Genomic DNA, 19,138 nt, shown 5'->3' with positions numbered 1-19,138 from the left:
AAATAAGAATAATTAAAACAGTTTAGAGTAAAAAATAAAAATAAAATAAAATAAAATACAGTGCAAACAGTCGGACGAACAGCGGCACAGTGCTCATTCAGTAAATGCAATGTTAAACAGAAGTGTTTTGAGTCTGGATTTGAATGTGGCTACAGTAGGAGCACACCTGATCTCTTCTGGAAGCTGGTTCCAGCTGCGGCTGGCATAATAGCTAAAAGCGGACTCTCCTTGCTTTGAGTGAACCCTTGGTATTTCTAGTTGATGTGATCCTAATGATCTCAGTGATCTGTTGGGTTTATATTCAGTGAGCATATCTGCAATGTATTGAGGTCCTAGGCCATTAAATGATTTATATACCAGTAATAATACTTTAAAATCAATCCTAAATGTGACTGGAAGCCAGTGTAAAGACCTGAGGACTGGTGTGATATGTTCATATTTTCTGGTTCTGCTCAGGATCCTGGCGCAGGATGTGCCAGGAGTGCAGAAGTAGCGCCACCTTTAGTCAAAAATGGGGTATTAGTTTTACCTACAGTAACCAAACTCGGTACATATATTCTTCTCTTCGATCCGGACAACTTTCTAATTTACAGTCATTAGTTCCGACCAACAGGAAGTCAGATATTTTGGTTTGAATGTGGACTGTTGGAGCATTTTCCCTCTGCCCCTCTGTGTGTGTGTGTGTGTGTGTGTGAGGAGGGGGGCTAGTTTAGTTTAACCATTTCTCTGCTGTGTGCAAAATCTCTGGCACTTTTGAGGGCCTTAACATGCTCGAAAACTCTTGAAATTTTGCACACAGGTCAGAACCCGCGGCCATTAGGGCCGGGCTGAAGCTGGTACCCGGGCATGGCAGGGGGGCTCGACAGCGCCCCCTGGAATGGGATTCGAACACTTGTCCGTATATCAAACACGCTTGCATGAATTAATATGAAACTCGGTACACATATAGATTTAATCGGGCCGAACAACTTTCCCTGGGTCAAGTTTTACGCCAGCCCAACAGGAAGTCGGCTATTACGGGTTGATTGGAGAACGCTTGCTCTCGCATTTGAAACACTTCTCCTAGAGAATTCATCCGATGACCACGAAACTCGGTCAGCATGAAGTCAAGACATGGAAGATGATAAATTGCCAGGGGATTTTTGATATCTCGAACGGTTGGACCGTGGCGAGGAAACAAATTTATGATTAAAAAAGGATGCATAAAGTGTGTTATAACTTAGTTATAGTTTTACCTACAGTAACCAAACTCGGTACGTATATTCTTCTCTTCGATCCGGATAACTTTCTAATTTACAGTCATTAGCTCCGACCAACAGGAAGTCAGATATTGTGGTTTGAATGTGTATTTTCTCTCTCTCTGCCATTCTGTGTGTGTGTGTGTCTGTCTGTGTGGGGAGGGGAGGGGAGGGGGGATGTGTGTGTGTGTGTGTGTGTGTGTGTGTGTGATTTTGGTTGGGTGACAGTTGTAGGTTACAGTTTGACAAGAGTTTATAGTTTAACAAAAGCACAATGTTGTGTTTCATTGCGAGTGTACACAAATATAAGGAAACACTTTGCATTTTGAATGATGGTCTGTATGAACAAAATTACGGAGTATGTTTTTATGTCTCCATTGTTCGATCGAGCCTCACACACACACACACACACGCACACGCGCACACACGCACACACGCACACACGCACACACGCACGCACACACACACACACACACACACACACACACACACACACACACACACACACACACACACACACACACACACACACACAGCATTCCAGCATTGCAATCTTGACATCGCAGAATGTTCATTATAGCCTTAATAAAATATAATAATAAAATAGTCAACCTTACATATAAAAATTACACTGCTCTGTTTAAATAGTCATTTGTACAGTTTGTGCCGTTCATAATAAATTTTTTTTATTTTTCTATATTGGAACGTGAGTGTACAAAGTACAAAGCCTATAAAAAGAATAGTTTAGCATCCAAAAATGTTAATAATATATATATTATTATTATATATATAATAATATATATGTTAAAAATAGGGGGGAAAAAAAGAATTTACATAATATATATATATGGAGGCTATGGAGGTATATGGAGGTTCCACTAAAGGCACCAGGGTGGCGGTGCCACCGGCTTGGGCCCGCAATCGCTGCTTGCAGCTTTAATTATATTTGAAGTGCTTGAAGTGGCTGTTTTTAATGCTTATGCAACAGTTTTCATAAAGTTACCAAAGTCACATGGAGGTCCAGTAACTGAGAACAGCCTTTTCCCTACATCGCTGATGTGATCAGTCTGAAGGAAGCTATCGGGTGTCGGCCTGTGATGTGTCAGCATGTGTGATTTTAAGGATTAGGGCTTTCACCATGGAACATTGCTTGAGTGTTGCTAGGGAGTGATTTCCAGTTGGGGCATAGTTATTTTGGCAGTCGTGATCAGTGATGTACTTTCTGCAGGAGGCACACAATCATTTTGTGGTTTTGTACCCTTCACTTTAAAAGGGATCGGAGTGCTTGGTGAGGTGTTTTTTTTTTTTTTTTTTTTTGAGTGTCAGCTTTCTGTTGCTATTGTTGTGCATGTAAAAGCAGGTGGGAGAGGTTCAGAACAACTTTTCTGGTGTTAACAATGGTGTAACGGGCACACAACAGGACACAACCCTCTTCTCACGCTGCACTGGCAAATAGCTGCTCATATTTTGTGTACAATTGTGACAATATGGGAAGTGTCTGCATTTGTTTCCTGTCTGTGGGCTCATGGTGTGGTCGGGACTATTCTGAAGCCACACCTTTCTCATGTAGTGATCGGTGTTAAGCTGATTTGTGGAATTTAGCCTAGTTTTTGTGTGGTGTTAAAATACTTTCTCCTATTTCAGCTTAATATGCAGAGGTCAACTATAATTAAGACATTTGTGTGTTGATTAGCTTGAAAACTGTAAACATCATGGCTCTGTCAGGCTGTCAACTCTTCTCTGTTTGAGCAGCGTGACAACAACAACATTGGCTCAACCATTGAGAGTTTGGGATTGGACTATCTGTTTGTTTGACCAATTGCAGTTTGGAGAGTGTTCTGGAAACGTATTTTATTAGTGTTATTTAATTTTATTTCTTTATATTGTTTTTACTGTTATATTTTGTTTAATTATATATATATATATATATAGGGCTGCACGATTTCGGCCAAAATGATAATCACGATTATTTTGATAAATATTGAGATCACGATTAATTATCACGATTATTTGTTGATTTGTCACATAGGCTAATTATAACTACTTTTTACATCCATATTGTGCTACATTTCCTGCTAATGTACAAATATGTGCATCAAAATAAAATGGGTCCTCTTATTCACTAAAATTCAGTGCATCTCCAGAATAAATAAAAATAATTTAATATTTTAGATTGTATTTATATTTTATATACATTGTATTTATAATAATTATAAGGATAGACTATGGATATTATCTTCTGTTATAATTATTATTACCTATTATTAGATGGCTTGGTTAAATTCTAATGTAGAATGAATGCAGTCTGTTATTTCTTGATAACACACCGTTGCCATGAAAAACAGAGCGTTGTCGTGGACACGGAAGCAATACAATCGTTTTTAAATCAATACACTCCTTTTTAAATCAATATTTTGTCAAATTATTGATTTATTTGGAAGGTAGCCATGTAAGCGGGATCCCGATGTCAGTGAATAAAATTCTGTCATTGTTATTTGAAAAGTCTCTTGTTATTTGAAGTCTCGCGCACTATCGTGCGGTCTCTCTCGCGCACTATTGCTCGCGCACAGACACACTCGGTCTCTCTCGCGCATATAGCTTAATTTATTAATTTTAAAGCAACTTTTTCTACAGTAACTTTTTATTGTTCAAAATGTATATGACTGTGCATCATGAATCCATCTTCCGTCTTTTTGCCTATCATAAGTGTTTATATTCAGACCATTTTAACCCGAGCAGGACACCAACGGCTGCGGAGTAGCCCAGTACCTGTGACTCGTCATATCTATAAACCGAGAGAAGAAGCTCGGCTACAATGTTCTTTTCGCAAGACGCATGCAGTTTTGTTAATTAACTGCCAGAGTGCCAAAACTTTCATGGTGTACTTTTTGATTAAAATAAATTTAATTAGAAAAATAAAAATAAAATTCAAATAGCTCATCAGAAATGGAAGTTTTTACGAAGTGCATTTGAACTTTTTCAGAGTGTGCGCAGACACATGCATGCGAGCGTTTGAAAGCCGCTCGGTGTCAGTCAGTACCAGAGACTGAGATTGTTATGGTTTTCTTTTTAGCAATGACTTGATATGAATGGTAGGAACACCTTCATGGCACGTTTTACTTATTGTTTGCCTTTAGCAGACCGGAATCAGTTAGTCAGGTGGGTGTGGACCGTTCATGTGCCGTACGGTATGTGGATTGCCCCGCTCCGGTGTCACTCACGATGGGTAACACCCGTGACGGTAGCGCCTCCGATCTGCTCCAGATGGAGAGAATGCACCTGACCCTGCCATCTCGCCTCCCTCTTTCACACTTGCACTCTCTCTCCTCGCACTCTCTCGCTCTTTCACGTTTACTCAGCCAGGATCTGGAGCCGCTTGCGCTGTCTGACCGTAAGTGCTCATCCGATAGGGAATCTCGGAGTTCCATGGGGAGCAGAAATAAAGGAAAGGGCTCTATATCCCTCAGGACAGTTTCAGAATGCCTCTTTTTGTTTAGACAGGCCTTTTTTGTTATCTCACATAAAGCTTTTTTTTCTCTTAAAAGGAACTTTTCTGACAAATGCGATTCAGAAGGTCTTTAATGACTTATAATGGCATAATAATGATTTTTTTCTTCCCTCTACAGGTAAAAAGAAGCTACCACTCAAGCTTCCAAAAGAGGCGTTTGATAAAACCCCACCTGCTCCTACGTAAGATTATATGCAGATTTCATTGAACTGATTAAATTGAAAGATAATTACACTTTTATTGATCACATTTATAATCATTAACTATGCTAAAAACTGAGGGGTTTTTTTTGTCTGTTTTCTTGGTTCACTCTGGGTGTGCAAGTACAATAGATTTTATAATTAAGGCTGGCTTTAGTTAGCGAGTCAATTACCGTGTCAGACAAGGACACTCAATGGGATTTCTTTGTTCCACAGACCCCCAAGAGACCTGGACTCCAAAGCCTGCGTTACCATTGGAGATAAGGTGCGTTTCATCATCCTTTCTTTAATTAAGATGGATAATCTTGTGTAACTGTATCTTCATCTTTTATTTTTTTATTGAATTAACCCTATTTGTCTTCTGTCTTTTATTTGTGATGTTTTTTTCCCTGTTGTTTTGGTACATTTTTTTCAGAAAAATTATTTGCAAAAATTATTATCTGTTATAAATTAATCTGTGCATTGCAAAAAAAAAGCCTCTATGGGAAATTGTATTTAATGCTGCAAGGTTTCTCTTCACCTGCATCTCTCCCTCGTCTGTATAAAGCACTCTGAGAGGAACTGTCCTGGGGTCACCTGTATGCAAAGCATTGTGACTTGTGATTTGCATTCCCGTGCTAAGGGTTATTAGACTTATCTTTTTAAATGTCATATTTTGCATTGGTTTTATGGTGATGTAACCCTGTACCGGGCTCGATACGAAAGCTTGGCTTGGTGAAAGACCGGCGGGTTGTAAAGAATGGCCCAGTGCACATTACAGCCCTTTTGAATACGTCTGATTGTAGGCAGCCTGGAATGCACTTTACTGCCTCTCAGGCTATAAAAATATTTATTTAAAACTCATCAAATAAGTGGAATTTTCCATTGGCAAAGATTGAGGCTTTTAGTCTTGCAACCCAAGAGTAAGTAACATCAGTTTTTTGATAAAGTCGGGTTGGGGTGTAGGAGCTTTTGTGAAGAATATCTGAAGAACCAAGTTTGTTGCCTCCAGGTTTAAAGCGTTTGTAGTGATTGGACAGGGATTGGAGCATGCATTCCTGGAGATAATATTTTCCTTTCTTCATACCTCATAGGAAACAATCAGCTTATGCACATTTGTGCCATTTTCTTTTTAGATGTCTTATGTCTGTCTGTTTGGAATATAGGCTTCAGTTTGTAACTGTCTGTCTCTCTCTTTTTCTTGGTTATCTGCAATTTTGTGTGCATCAGTTTCAGTAATAAACCAATATTTGGTATAATACTTTTAACACTCGTGTTTGTGTTCTGAGCAGAACTTTGTGGTGAAGGCAGATGATTTGGAGCAGATCGGAGAGTTGGGGCGAGGGGCGTATGGAGTGGTGGACAAGATGAGACACGTCCCCAGTGGTGTAATAATGGCCGTAAAGGTGAGTTCACACAGGCCCATGCTAGCTAAACTCATGTGAGGAATATTTTTGTCAGCAACTGTCCAAAGTTTCTTAAACTTTAGACATTATCATAGTGGTCAAGATTTAGGTTTCCTACGTGTAGCATTTACCTAGCATTTCAACAGTTAATACGAAAATATTTCAACAATTATAACAAAAACAAATTTAAAGTAATTTTCTGGCTGAGTGCTAAGCAACCTGGCAACTTGCCCCATTTAGATGTGCGTTTATTAGCCTTTTAAAATAATGTCCAATTCATTCCATCATAAGTATTATTTTTATAATATTATTTATATATATATAATATATGAAAAATATAATATTACAAATATTATAAAAATAATAGTTATGATGATAGAATGAGTTAGACTTTATTTTAAAAGGCTATATATATATATATATATATATATATATATATATATATATATATATATATATTATATATATATATATATTAGTGTGTGTATTAGAGGACGGGCCGAGTTCGGACAGATATTTAGAAATTAATTTCGGGTTCGGGTCGGGCTCGGTCACGTCAGCGCGATAAGGCATTGAACATTTTAAATTTAAAACGGCTTATTAGTATTTAGGTAGCCAATGTGCCTGATGCTTTCACTTGATGCAAACGTTCGTTTTTTTGTAATTAAAATATTACCATAACATCCGTCTTCCTGTGTGCGGACATTTGTTTATGTAGCCGTGACAACGAAACACGTGCATAATGTGCGTGCGCCTGTGTTAAGTGCGCTTGTTGCTCCGTGCTCATCCTGTTGACATTTCCGAAAGCCTTGCTACAGTTGCTTTATAAAAGTTGGCTTTCAGCACAAACAAACATACATGTGTCATTAGTATGAGAAAAAAAAATGGGATTTTAACTGTCGGTCTCGGGTCGGACTCGGACATAAATATCTTTATGCCTGTTAGGCTCGGGTCGGGTTCGGTTACTGCTCTGTCGGACGCGGGTCGGGTTCGGACAGAAAAATTCGGCCCGATCAGTTTATATATATATATATATATATCACTATATACTATATCTATCTATACTCTAATGTGTGTTTATATACATATTCATATTTCATATTCATAAGTTCATATTTTTTCTTTTTTTAAAGTGTTTCTTGATATTTTTACATTAAGCAACACCTTAAGTGCACTTCTGCTAGAAAAGTGATTGTTGTCTCATTTGTTCATTAAGGCAGCATTTTTTTTGTTCAAAATAGGAAATCGTAATATTGTAAAATATTATTTCTATTTCAAATAATTTTATTATAATAATCTATAATATATTTATAGTTTTCAGCTGCCATTATTCCAGTCTTCAATAGCATGATCCTTCAGAAATTATTCTAATGCTGTTTGGATGCCCAAAATAATTATATATATATATGTATTTTTTTTTTTTAACCATTTATCAATGTTGAAAACAGTTTCTAGATTCTTTGATAAGTAGATATTTCAAAAGAACAGCATTCATTTGAAATTAACTTTAGTAAATGCCCACTTGTTTCCCGCAGCGGATCCGGGCCACAGTAAACACGCAGGAGCAGAAACGGCTGCTAATGGATCTGGATATCTCAATGAGAACAGTCGACTGCTTTTACACTGTTACCTTCTATGGAGCCCTTTTCAGAGAGGTACGACAACACATACATTAAACACTGAACACACCAAATGCACTGAGCAGTCATGTCATTTACCCGTTAGCATTTGCAGCTGTTTTAATACTACAGCACAAAGTAGTTATTTTATAGATTAAGTCCAGTTATCTGAATCGATGTCCTTATAAACATTGACCCCCCCCTTTCAAAAAAAAATTCCCACAGGAAGTCGTACAATGGGAATGCGTTTCAGTCATTTCCTGCTGTCTCATTTTTATGTAAGGTTGTTGTTATGTCTCAAACCCCAGTTGTAAGCTGATTGGCTCGTTGTGTTGTCAGGGTGATGTGTGGATCTGCATGGAGCTGATGGACACCTCTCTGGATAAGTTCTATAAGCAGGTGCATGAGAAGGGCATAAACATCCCAGAGGACATCCTGGGCAAGATCACCGTCTCTGTAAGTACCAGCTGATTTCCTGCATCTCTCAATGGCAAACTGTGGCTCTTTGGTCTGCATATTTGAATTTGCGTCTACTGTATATTCTGGACTATAAATCGCTTTTTTTTTATCATCTGAAACGTAACCGCGACTTGTATTCCGAAGAGACCTATAATGCTGTTAACGTCAAGCATGCAGAACAGAGCACGCATAAATGCACACATGCGCATGGTAAACAAATCCGTTCTAGCATAGGTGCCACTAGTGTCACAGGACCTGCATACTTCACTTTTAATGAAATTAAGACTTAAGGAGCTAATCGTAGACACAAGACCCGTTGGCCTGAGCTAGAGGAGAAGGTTTACAGAACTGCACGCTGTACACAGTACAGTTACAAATCCATTAGGGCTGTCAAGCGATTATTTTTTTATTTATTTAATTAATTACATTTTGTGCTGATTAATTAATCGCACATCAAATTTTGTTGAGTAATTACACCCAAATGATAATTATAAAGTCATTATTGTGTTGAGTGAGAAAAGCATTAAATAGACATTACAAAAACATTTAAAATATATTTTTTATTATTATTATTCAACATAGAATTTGTTACTCAAATTTTTAGGCTACAACAGCCATGATTTTATTTTCAGAATCTGCACCTGAATTGTTATTCAGATATATTTATGGACCAAAACAGTTACCAACATTCATCAAAATATCTTCCTTTATGTTCCGCAAAGAAAGTAAGTCATACAGGTTTGAAACGACATGAGGGTGAGTAAATGTACATTTCTGGACAAACTATCCCCAAAATGTAAATAATTTTCTCCAATGAAATCGTACTCTAAAAAAGAAACTAAAACTGCCAGTAGGTGGCGATAAATGTCTAAACGAGTAAGCCATACATTCAGTTGATTTGTTCAAAAGTCTGATTCATTCAGGAATGAAGTAAATGGCTCTCTTTATGAATGGACCATTGAGTCGTTGGTTCACCCAATTGACCCTTCGCTTAGCCCCGCCCTCCTTAGTTACTGTTGCTACACCTGACAAACTTTCGCGCCTGGCACGTCTATTACAGTGTGTATGCACCGGTGTCAGACATTTCCAAGGTGATAATTAGTATTTTTTTGGCGAACAGGTAAAATATCTGAGAGAGCAAGACAAAAAAGACTGCACTATGCATTCGAGGGATATATCCCCGACACAATATGCAACCGATTAGAGAATAATTTCATCAAAATTGAAGCTAAAGCCTATAGGTCCCAGCGCAAGCAGCAGCCGCCTCATACGCTGACCATTCAAATGGGAAACACACAAATTGAGGAACAGCTATGTTCATGCTCAGCAGGATAAGTGAAATTTGAAAATAATCTAATAATTATGAATCAAACAGCTTATCCATAAATCGTGTGGAATAACACTAACACCAGGAGAGCCGCAATCGGATTGGGATAAAGTTACTCAGGGGAAGTAGGCCGTCGATTAACAAAATGCTGAAATATATTTTAAAGTATGTCAGTGAGCCTGTTTTGCCTTTTAATCGTCTTATTTTACGTTCAAATATATGCATTATGAACAAAGAATTGTCATTATTTCCAAGCAATAGTTGTTTTTGTTAATCCTGTCGACATTAGTTGTGAATGGGGCGTCCCACACTGCTTGATCCACGCCAGCTTTTCTCCCCTTGGCTTTTAGGTTTCGGGAAGGAAATAAATTCCACCCCACCGTCCAAAACTTTTAGGATACCAGGTATCAGATTTGCACAATCCATACGCACAACGCTTCGGCATGTTTCCCTCGCTCGAAAGCTTGCCAGACCTCCCTCGCCTAGTTACGGTTGCTAAGCCACGATTGGCCAGTGGTGGCTTTCGGGCGTGGTTTAGCGAAGGGTCAATTGATTCGCTCAAAACGTGGATTTATTTAGAAACTAAACACCGCTGTGTGATGCTCAGAGATGCACAACAGTTATGCTCTGGCTGAATGGGTATTATTTTCGATTGCTAAATTAAGCAAAAACAGACAATATAACAAAATATTAACTACTTTATTGAACTGTTGCTATTCGTGACAAAAACGGCACTCCTGTGATATTGCTTAACTTTATCCAATGATATAAATATGAGACAAACTCATACAGAGGCATTTTTGCCCAGATATCTTGAATTTTTGGGCCATTCGAACTGTTAACACGTTAAATCGACAGCCCTATTCTCCACACACACTTTCACTTTTGTTTCATAAATTCATATAGGCTTAGCATTTATGATAAATATTGTTTATATGAATAATCACCTCTATAAATGATTATTATGCACTGCTCTTTTACATTTATTCATGTAATAATAAAATGCGACTTTAATTTTATTTTTTTCAAACATCGCAATTTTGTCCTTTTTTTTTTGCATTCCCACTTGAACCTTTGAGATAATTTTAACGCTGTGCAATTCCTAAATCCCTGCAGTTCTGTAATGAGCCTGATGTTTTATATTCCCGTTGCAGATCGTAAAAGCATTGGAGCATCTCCACAACAACCTGTCAGTGATACACAGAGGTGAGCTGGGACTAAAGTACATATAGTATATTAGCTTTCTAATGATGCCAGCAACTGATTTTCTTGTTTTCTGTATTTGTTTGCAGATGTGAAACCCTCTAACGTCCTGATAAACATGCAGGGTCAGGTGAAAATGTGTGATTTTGGCATCAGTGGGTACCTCGTGGATTCGGTGGCGAAGACAATGGATGCCGGCTGCAAGCCATACATGGCGGTAAGCAAAACAAAAGAGGAAATACATATTTTATTGTCTTATGCTGTGACTATTTTTGTGTGTGCATCTTTATAGTCAATTAACGACAGTATACAAAAAAAATCAACATTGATAAATAATTTTTTTTTTGTTTATATTATGTATATTAATAATATTTTATTATTTTGTAATAAAACAACATAAAAAACACATGTATTTATATTATATTAATAAATGCATAAATGTACAGATGTTAGTATATTCATTATACATGTATAAATATTTGTTAAATAATTTTAAGAAAGTTAAATGGTCAATTTTTATATCAAGTCTTTTTAATATGAACATGTAGGGTCAGTTAAACTACGCTTTTTGGTTTCACAAAAAAATTCTGCAAAGCGTTTGCCATAAATATTGAAACAACGTAATTGACTTTAATTCTGAGAGAAAAAAATCATAATTGTGAGATAAAAAGCTGAAATAGTTTTTTAAATTGTGAGTTTAAATCTGTCAGTTCTGAGTGTTTTTCTCAGAATTTTGAGGTATAAATTTAGAATTGTGAGAAAATTCTGAATTGCGAGAAAGTTGCAATTACCTTTTTTTATTTTGTGAGATTCTCACAATTGTGATGTATAAAATTGTGCGATATAAATTCACAATTACCCAGTATTGTATGGTGGAAACAAGCTTTCATTTAATAAGTTAATATGAGCTGTTAATAAAAATGTGGAGTTCTTCACACCTCAGAGTCTGTGTGCATGTGGCTCTGTATAAAGGTGTGAATGTTATGCATCTAAAAAATAGAGACGTGTCATAAAGAGGGGAATATAGTGCAAGCAAAAGTGATAAGTATATTTTATTACTTTTATTACTCTCAGGCTTTCTTATCTCTACCTCCTTTTATCAAACCACACTTCCTCTTTTGCCCACAATCATCATAATCAGTCATTTTTCTTTTTCATTCACAGCCTGAGAGAATCAACCCAGAGACCAATCAGAAAGGCTACAATGTCAAGTCTGACATCTGGAGTCTAGGAATCACAATGGTATGTGTTAACACTCGTTGCTTAATTAGTAAAACTTCATAAAATGTTTTTATTATTGACGTTATGGAATGTTATGTTTATTAATGCTTACTAGATCATTAACGTGTATTCAAACTTCATGAATATTAGGCCTGTCAATTAATTGTTCAAATATTTAGTCACGATTTCTTTTTATAGTTTACATTTTAACATTAAATTAATAATAGGCCCATGTGTAAATTATAGGTTTTATGGACAAATAAAATGTATGAATAAAATATATTTACAATATATGTAAAATATATTGATGTTTATGTGAATGCCAGTGTTTCGCTTGAGCTTTAAAGTCACCATGAAATCAGTGGAATATTTCAGTATTTATTATGAATGATTTATCTGTGCACATCATCTTTTTTTTCTTTATTATTCACGTGCCCTCAGATACTTTAATCTAAATAACTTCCCCTCCTCTTGCAACATCTCTTTTCTTCTCTGATGTGTTTTTCGGTTTGAGTGCGGGACACTCGCATGTGATCACAGCAATAGCAAACAACAACCATCCAATCATCTCCTGATGGACAAAATCCAGCCCTAAATCATTTTTCTTTATTTGTCACAACAGGGAAGAAAAGACGATCACAACTTCTGTTTCATGCTGACTTTAATGATGATTAAATTTTACCTTACAAAAAAAACAACAACATAAAAAGCATCTTTCTTGTGATGGTTGTGTCGTGATGTGTATGTTTTTTTTTTATCCTGTCAGATCGAGCTGGCCATTCTGCGGTTTCCCTATGACTCATGGGGAACGCCGTTTCAGCAGCTCAAGCAGGTGGTGGAAGAGCCGTCGCCCCAGCTGCCGGCAGACCGCTTCTCAGCCGAGTTTGTGGACTTCACGTCACAATGGTGGGCGAGCTGTTACACACATTTGCTAACTTCCACATCAAAGCTCAACAATAAGCTATGCCAACTTTCACTCGGCCAAACACAAATACACACAAAAAAATTTGTTTTTAATTCTATTAACTGGCTCCAGGCCATCCTTATTGTTGAGAAACATTCATTTCAAAAATAGTCATTTGGGGGGTGATTATGTGTTTTGGCCAGTCATTTACACGACAACAGCGTTTTGGGGGCATGAAAACACGAACTTTTGAAAACAGGTTTCAAAATGTGTACATTAAATTAAAACTACAAAAACACGAATTTGTGAAAACGGTGACATCATGCCGATGCGCATGTGTATTACATGTTCAGTCTATAGTAAAAAAAAAAAAAAAGTTCAGTCTATAGTCGTGTAGTGTTTCTTTACAAAATGACATCGCCAACTACTGGCCTGGCAGCAGAATACACAGTTTTTACTCGCTTTCACAGATCCGTGTGAACTCATCTGTACGCAAAACTTTTCTGTTTTTTAGTACATCATTGTCATGTAAACATTAATTTTGAATTGTAAGTGTTATTAAAACTTTGCAGAGTTGGGATAAATTATACTTACTTTCTTTTTTCCAGTAATGACGTTTTAAATTGACCAAAAGTGACCAAGACATTTATAAATGTTACAAAAGATTTCTATTTAAAAGAAATGCTGTCTTTTTGAACTTTGTTTTTTTTTTTAAATCACAAAAATATTAAGCAGCACAATAATATGGATAATAAAAAGAAATGTTTCTTGAGCAAAATATGGTGATTTCCAAAGGATCGTGTGACACTGAAGTCTGTAGAATGGCTGCTGAAAGTTCACCTTTGCCATCACAGGAATAAATTACATTGTAAAATATATTAAAATAGAAAGCCTGCAATAATATTTCACAATATTACAGTTGTAAGACACTTCCTTAAAAAAAAAAAACCTTTGCACCGTGGTGTATATCATCACCGTGAGATTTTCAAGGCAATAAACTGTGTCTAAAATGCGTTTTTAATAAATGCAATATAGTTTCATTAAGTGACTGAATCACTGAACCGTTAGATCTGTACACACTTCTGATTGGATCATCTGAGAGGGATGTTAGTACCATATGTAAATGGTGTATAAGTTCACACAGGATGTTTTCTTTGTGGCTCGTATATGTGGGATGACCATGACTCGAGATTCTGTAGAATTGCATTTCTCTGGAACAATGCTGACACCACATAGTTTCGTGAAAGTAAAAACACTCTCAGTAAACCTGTAGCGTAGGCACGCACGCTCACACACTCTCACTCTCTATACATACCTTGACTCTGCATTGTGAAGTAGGAAAGCGAACAGGATGTAGAAACCCTGATTGCATCCTCTCTTTCACATTGTGAGGGGAAGTACTGAAGCCACAGCGCGCTGCGTTGAGGTTTTTGCGTTCTCCTGCTGCACTTGTGATTGATTTGTTGCGCATTTCTAACATGCATGTGCTTTGCTTTTCTCTGGTTGTTTTTCAGCTTAAGGAAGAATTCCAAAGAGCGGCCAACTTACGCAGAACTAATGGTGAGTATGATGCTGACAGTTTTTCTTTCTTTTTATAACAAGCACTTCCCAGGATTGTCCTTTAGATGTCAGACTTGTGCTGTCAATGCAAAGCTGTACCTTCTCCCTATTCGCTCGTAGTGAAGTAGATATGATTCTGTTTGGAAGTTGACAGCAGTTTAACTTGCTGTCATTGATCTAAAACTATTGTAATCATTTTCTAATATTGTATATATTTCAACTTAAATATTTGTATTTAAATTCAGGGATTTTCAAAACCTCAAAAATTGTGATAAAACTCTTGCAGTGGTGTATATATTTTTTCATTTTTACATAGTGGGATCCAAAAGTCTGAAACCACTATAAATATTTGCATATATTGTATTGTATATTGTATAAATAGTGTATTTTGTACTTGGAAAGACCTAGAAGTAGTTCACAACTATACATATATTTTTTTTAAACCATTTTACATTGAAATATACAATGCAATTTGCTTTTTGTGTGAGCACAATATTGATATTTCAAATCTTTTCCACACCCAGCAACATCCCTTCTTCACCCTCCATGACTCCAAAGACACCGACGTCGCTAGCTTTGTGAAGAGCATCCTTGGGGACTGAGACGGTCCCTCTCTGCAAAACTGACGTGTTGCCGGTTGGGGGTTGGGGGGGGGGCATCAAAACTGAGGGTGGGCGGGGCATTTCCTAGCAACACACGAAGTAGGGCATGGGACAGGAATCTCAGCACGTGTGTGCATGTGTGTTTGTGTGTGTGAACGAGGGCGTGTGCGTGTGTGAATTCATGTATGTGCATACATGTGCATTAAAAGGTTTTACAGTCCCAAGTCAAACTTCATCTATTGTTCAATCCCAGTCCTCCTCCAGCTTTACCTCTCAATCCAAAAAAGAAATAGCAGTTTTAGCATCAGGTGTTCTAGATGTCTTGAGTTTCCCCAGTGGCACTTCAATGTAATTCTCAAAGTATTCAGCAATGTTATCCACCCCCACGACGTCCGGTTCTTCAAAAAAATATAATAATAATAAAAAATGTAAAAGAAAAAAAAAGAGAGAGAGTGGTATAGATATATTTATCTATTATCTAGATATGTATATATACTCAAAAAATATTTCTTGAATTTGTTAAATGAGTATATGAGGATAATGTTGTGTTGGCTGTAAGGAGTGATGGTTATTAAAGTGTATGAATGGAGCATCTTTCTTGTTTTCCTGGATTTGCAAAGACTTCTTTGTGCATCTGTCACTGAAGGCTTATCAGTTTATAAATGCCGTCTCAATCAGACGTTAACAGCCAGAAGTGAAAAGCCCGCAGTGGTTGGTAGCAAACACTGCTTTTCACATACCCTCCATGAACTGTGTGTGTGTGTGTGTGACTAAATGGGTGTACGCTTGTGTGTGCTTTATATGCTATTCCTCTATATACCAAGGTAATTTGGGGCAAAAGGTATCTAAGTCTTTTGGCTAGTACATCTAGACCTCTCTGTTCTGAGCCAATCAAATAATTCTCACTCTTTTCAATTGCAATCCAACTGGAAATTATATTATTATTTTATTATTATTATTATTATACACAGTGCATATGTATTAACAGTAATGAGGTGTTCTGCAGTTTCTGTATGTGTTGTAACTGCTGTTTTTCTCATTGGAAACTTGACAATTACTTTTTAATTTTAAAGTGGTGTGCCGGTATGAGCGTGTGGTCATTTGTGTGCATTAAAGTGAGAGAGAGAAAGTGTGTGCGTGCGTGAGCGTTATATAAAAATCTGAACACACATAGCTGACACTTCTTTCAAAGCCTCACTGTGACTCGGAAGCCTGATTTTGTGCCTCTCTATAGATAAAAAGCAAAAAACAAACAAAAAAACAACATTAAAAAACTACAATAGCCACGCTGCTTTGTCACTAAGACATGCTTTGCTTTCCACATGCTTCAGATAGTGGAGGAAGTCTGTTGCTTTGCTTTCTGGGCTTCTGGTTTTATTCTCGTATAATTTCTGTAAGGTGAAGATGATGAATGTGTGCGTGTTTTTTTTTTTTTTTTTTTTTGTCTTGTGACCACTGTATACAGAATGGATAACACTGCTGATTTGCCTGTAATCATTATATTGTTTGATTCAAACATAAAAGTTCTCATATCTTCGCTGCTTCTTTTTAATATACTACATTAAAATGGTCAGGATTTAATTTCTGAAGAAATGAACCATTTCCTTGGTTTATAATTTTATTTTTCTGTATAAGTTTATTTTTGTGTAGAATTATGTCGTCGTGGTCTTTTGACAGGAAACAAATATTTATAAATATATATATATACACACAGTATATATAGTATACATCGTGTGTGTGTGCTGTGAAACCTATCAAGATCAAATCATATTCAACACTCCCCAAACTTTATGTACCACTTTTTTTGTTGCATTGTGACATTTTCATTATTTTGACGCTTATTATGTGAAGAAAATGAATGCTCATTTAAATAGTTACAGCATTTTTACTGTAATACAATACAATAAAATGTGGATTGCAGTAATGAAATCACCATTGAGAATGATCATAAAAATAGCCACGGTTCATTCCTTTGGTGGTGTCAATGTGGGGTTAATTGTCATGAAAATATCACAATGCAAAAATATCCTAAAATTAATTAATATTGTTTGTGAAATATGATTTTATTGCTTTGGAGTAAAATGTAACCTGGACATGTTTAAAATTAACCCACCAAAAATGCAAAAACAGGCATGTTAATGAACTCCTGAAACATGAACTGACTTTACAGTTTAATGACTTTTCTAGACTTCTTCTAGTCCTCAAGTGTTCTTCCCCACAAAGATGACCGCTGGATGCCACCCAAATTTCTCCACTCCATCTGCCTCATTTATCCAAATGAATGTTCCTAACCATCATATGTTTTAATTTTCGACATCAGAGAGTGGACATGACCATGAGATGACAGTACAAGGGATAACATTCAGCACAAGCCTTTTGAAAGATATTTTTCATGCATGGCTGGTGGAATAAGAGATTCTTCTACACAATTCTCTTCATTTCTCATTTGTCCTAATTTTACCTTTCAAGTGCTATTTTATCAGTTTCTTGTTATTTTATTAACTTTGGTCATTTGATGGTCTTTCTATTAAACAGGTGCCTTTAGTATCTTTCGTATACGCTTTTTTTAAGTGATGCCAACTGTCAGTGTTAATGCATCAACAATCTGGTAACAATTTTTTTAAAGAGGTTTTTATTATGCTTTCCAAGGCTGCATTTAATCAGTTATATCAGGAAATGTTATCACAATTTTCTTATTTAATACATTTAAACAATACATTTATTTCTGTGATGGCAAAGCTGAATCAGCATTATTACTCCAGTCTTCAGTGTCACATGATCCTTCAGAAATCATTCTAATATGCTGATTTAGTGCTCAATAAACATTTCTTCTTATTATTCACTCTAAAAAATGCTGGGTTGTTTCAACCCAATTTTGGGTAAAATATGGACAAACCCAGCCGTTGGGTTAAATTTTGACATTACATTTGTAACCCAACGTTTGGGTTTGTCCATATTTTACCCATTTTTTAGAGTGTTATAACTATTCTAAACACTTTTGGTCTCTCTCACCATCTCTGTCCCATAGTCATAAAAAAATATGACTTGCCATCCCAGAATGCCCTCTGTTGTCACCAATATCTTTTCCATTCGTTTAGTTGATGTGACAAGAAGTTTGACTGAGAAATGTCCTGCAAAGAACATCCATCCATCCTCTCTCTCTCTCTCTCTCTCTCTCTCTCTCTCTCTGCAATTTACATCTTCAAAGGTTGTCTAAACCCATCCAATTATTTTTCAAGGGTTGCAGATGCAAAATATATGGCTTTTGAGATTTGCTTAAAGGTGCTGTAAGCGTTTTCAGCTGCTTTAATCGTCAACACACGCCCAAAACCGTGGCCATAAACCTGCACATGCAAAATGACTGACATTTAACGTTTCTGATTAGATGTTTTTATCTAATATAGTAGGGAAGTTTTATATATATATATATATATATATATATATATATATATATATATATATATATATATATATATATATATATATATATATATATATATATATATATAAATGCATGCATCACTTTTAATACAAACTTCATACAGACAATTGGGCTGGCGAATAAATGCTACAATATAGCCTAGTTTACAAATAAATTAGTTTGTCAACTCTAAAGTAAATAACGTTAGGCCTAATACAATATATCCATTTTAATACATTAAGAATTTTTATTTTGTGAACAGCACCACATTGAATACATTAAAGCTACAATATGTATTTTTTTCACCGCTAGGGGTCTCTAACCTCTTACAATAACAAAGGCGTAGGTTTATGTCGCAGTGACGAGCTGAATGATGGGACTTGCTGTCAAGCTGATGGATCTAACAATGTTAACGGATGAGTGAAAACATTTTAGTTTTCCTTTTTGGTCCCAAAGTCTGCTTGCCATGGTCCATAATGTTTGAACGAAAT

General features: G+C 36.3%; 1 protein-coding gene and 1 long non-coding RNA gene across 2 annotated transcripts in view; one reads left to right on the top strand and one right to left on the bottom strand.

The window, feature by feature from the left end:
* Positions 1 to 16,752, top strand: part of map2k6 (mitogen-activated protein kinase kinase 6) — a 33,029-nt gene extending 16,277 nt beyond the window's left edge. The window contains exons 2-12 of the mRNA XM_079595249.1: positions 4,865 to 4,928; positions 5,163 to 5,211; positions 6,218 to 6,331; positions 7,867 to 7,986; positions 8,290 to 8,406; positions 10,891 to 10,942; positions 11,029 to 11,156; positions 12,104 to 12,181; positions 12,927 to 13,066; positions 14,579 to 14,624; positions 15,149 to 16,752. Of these exons, the coding sequence (XP_079451375.1) occupies positions 4,865 to 4,928; positions 5,163 to 5,211; positions 6,218 to 6,331; positions 7,867 to 7,986; positions 8,290 to 8,406; positions 10,891 to 10,942; positions 11,029 to 11,156; positions 12,104 to 12,181; positions 12,927 to 13,066; positions 14,579 to 14,624; positions 15,149 to 15,226 (986 nt within the window). The 3' untranslated portion in view covers positions 15,227 to 16,752. The remainder of the gene's footprint in view (positions 1 to 4,864; positions 4,929 to 5,162; positions 5,212 to 6,217; positions 6,332 to 7,866; positions 7,987 to 8,289; positions 8,407 to 10,890; positions 10,943 to 11,028; positions 11,157 to 12,103; positions 12,182 to 12,926; positions 13,067 to 14,578; positions 14,625 to 15,148) is intronic.
* LOC306989479 overlaps positions 1 to 19,138 on the bottom strand; it is a 64,806-nt gene that overhangs the window by 10,894 nt on the left and 34,774 nt on the right. The window lies entirely within an intron of this gene.

Source organism: Phoxinus phoxinus (assembly GCF_949152265.1).
Source record: "Phoxinus phoxinus genome assembly, chromosome: 21".
Taxonomy (NCBI): domain Eukaryota; kingdom Metazoa; phylum Chordata; class Actinopteri; order Cypriniformes; family Leuciscidae; genus Phoxinus; species Phoxinus phoxinus.
This window is presented reverse-complemented; position numbering and strand designations above follow the sequence as displayed.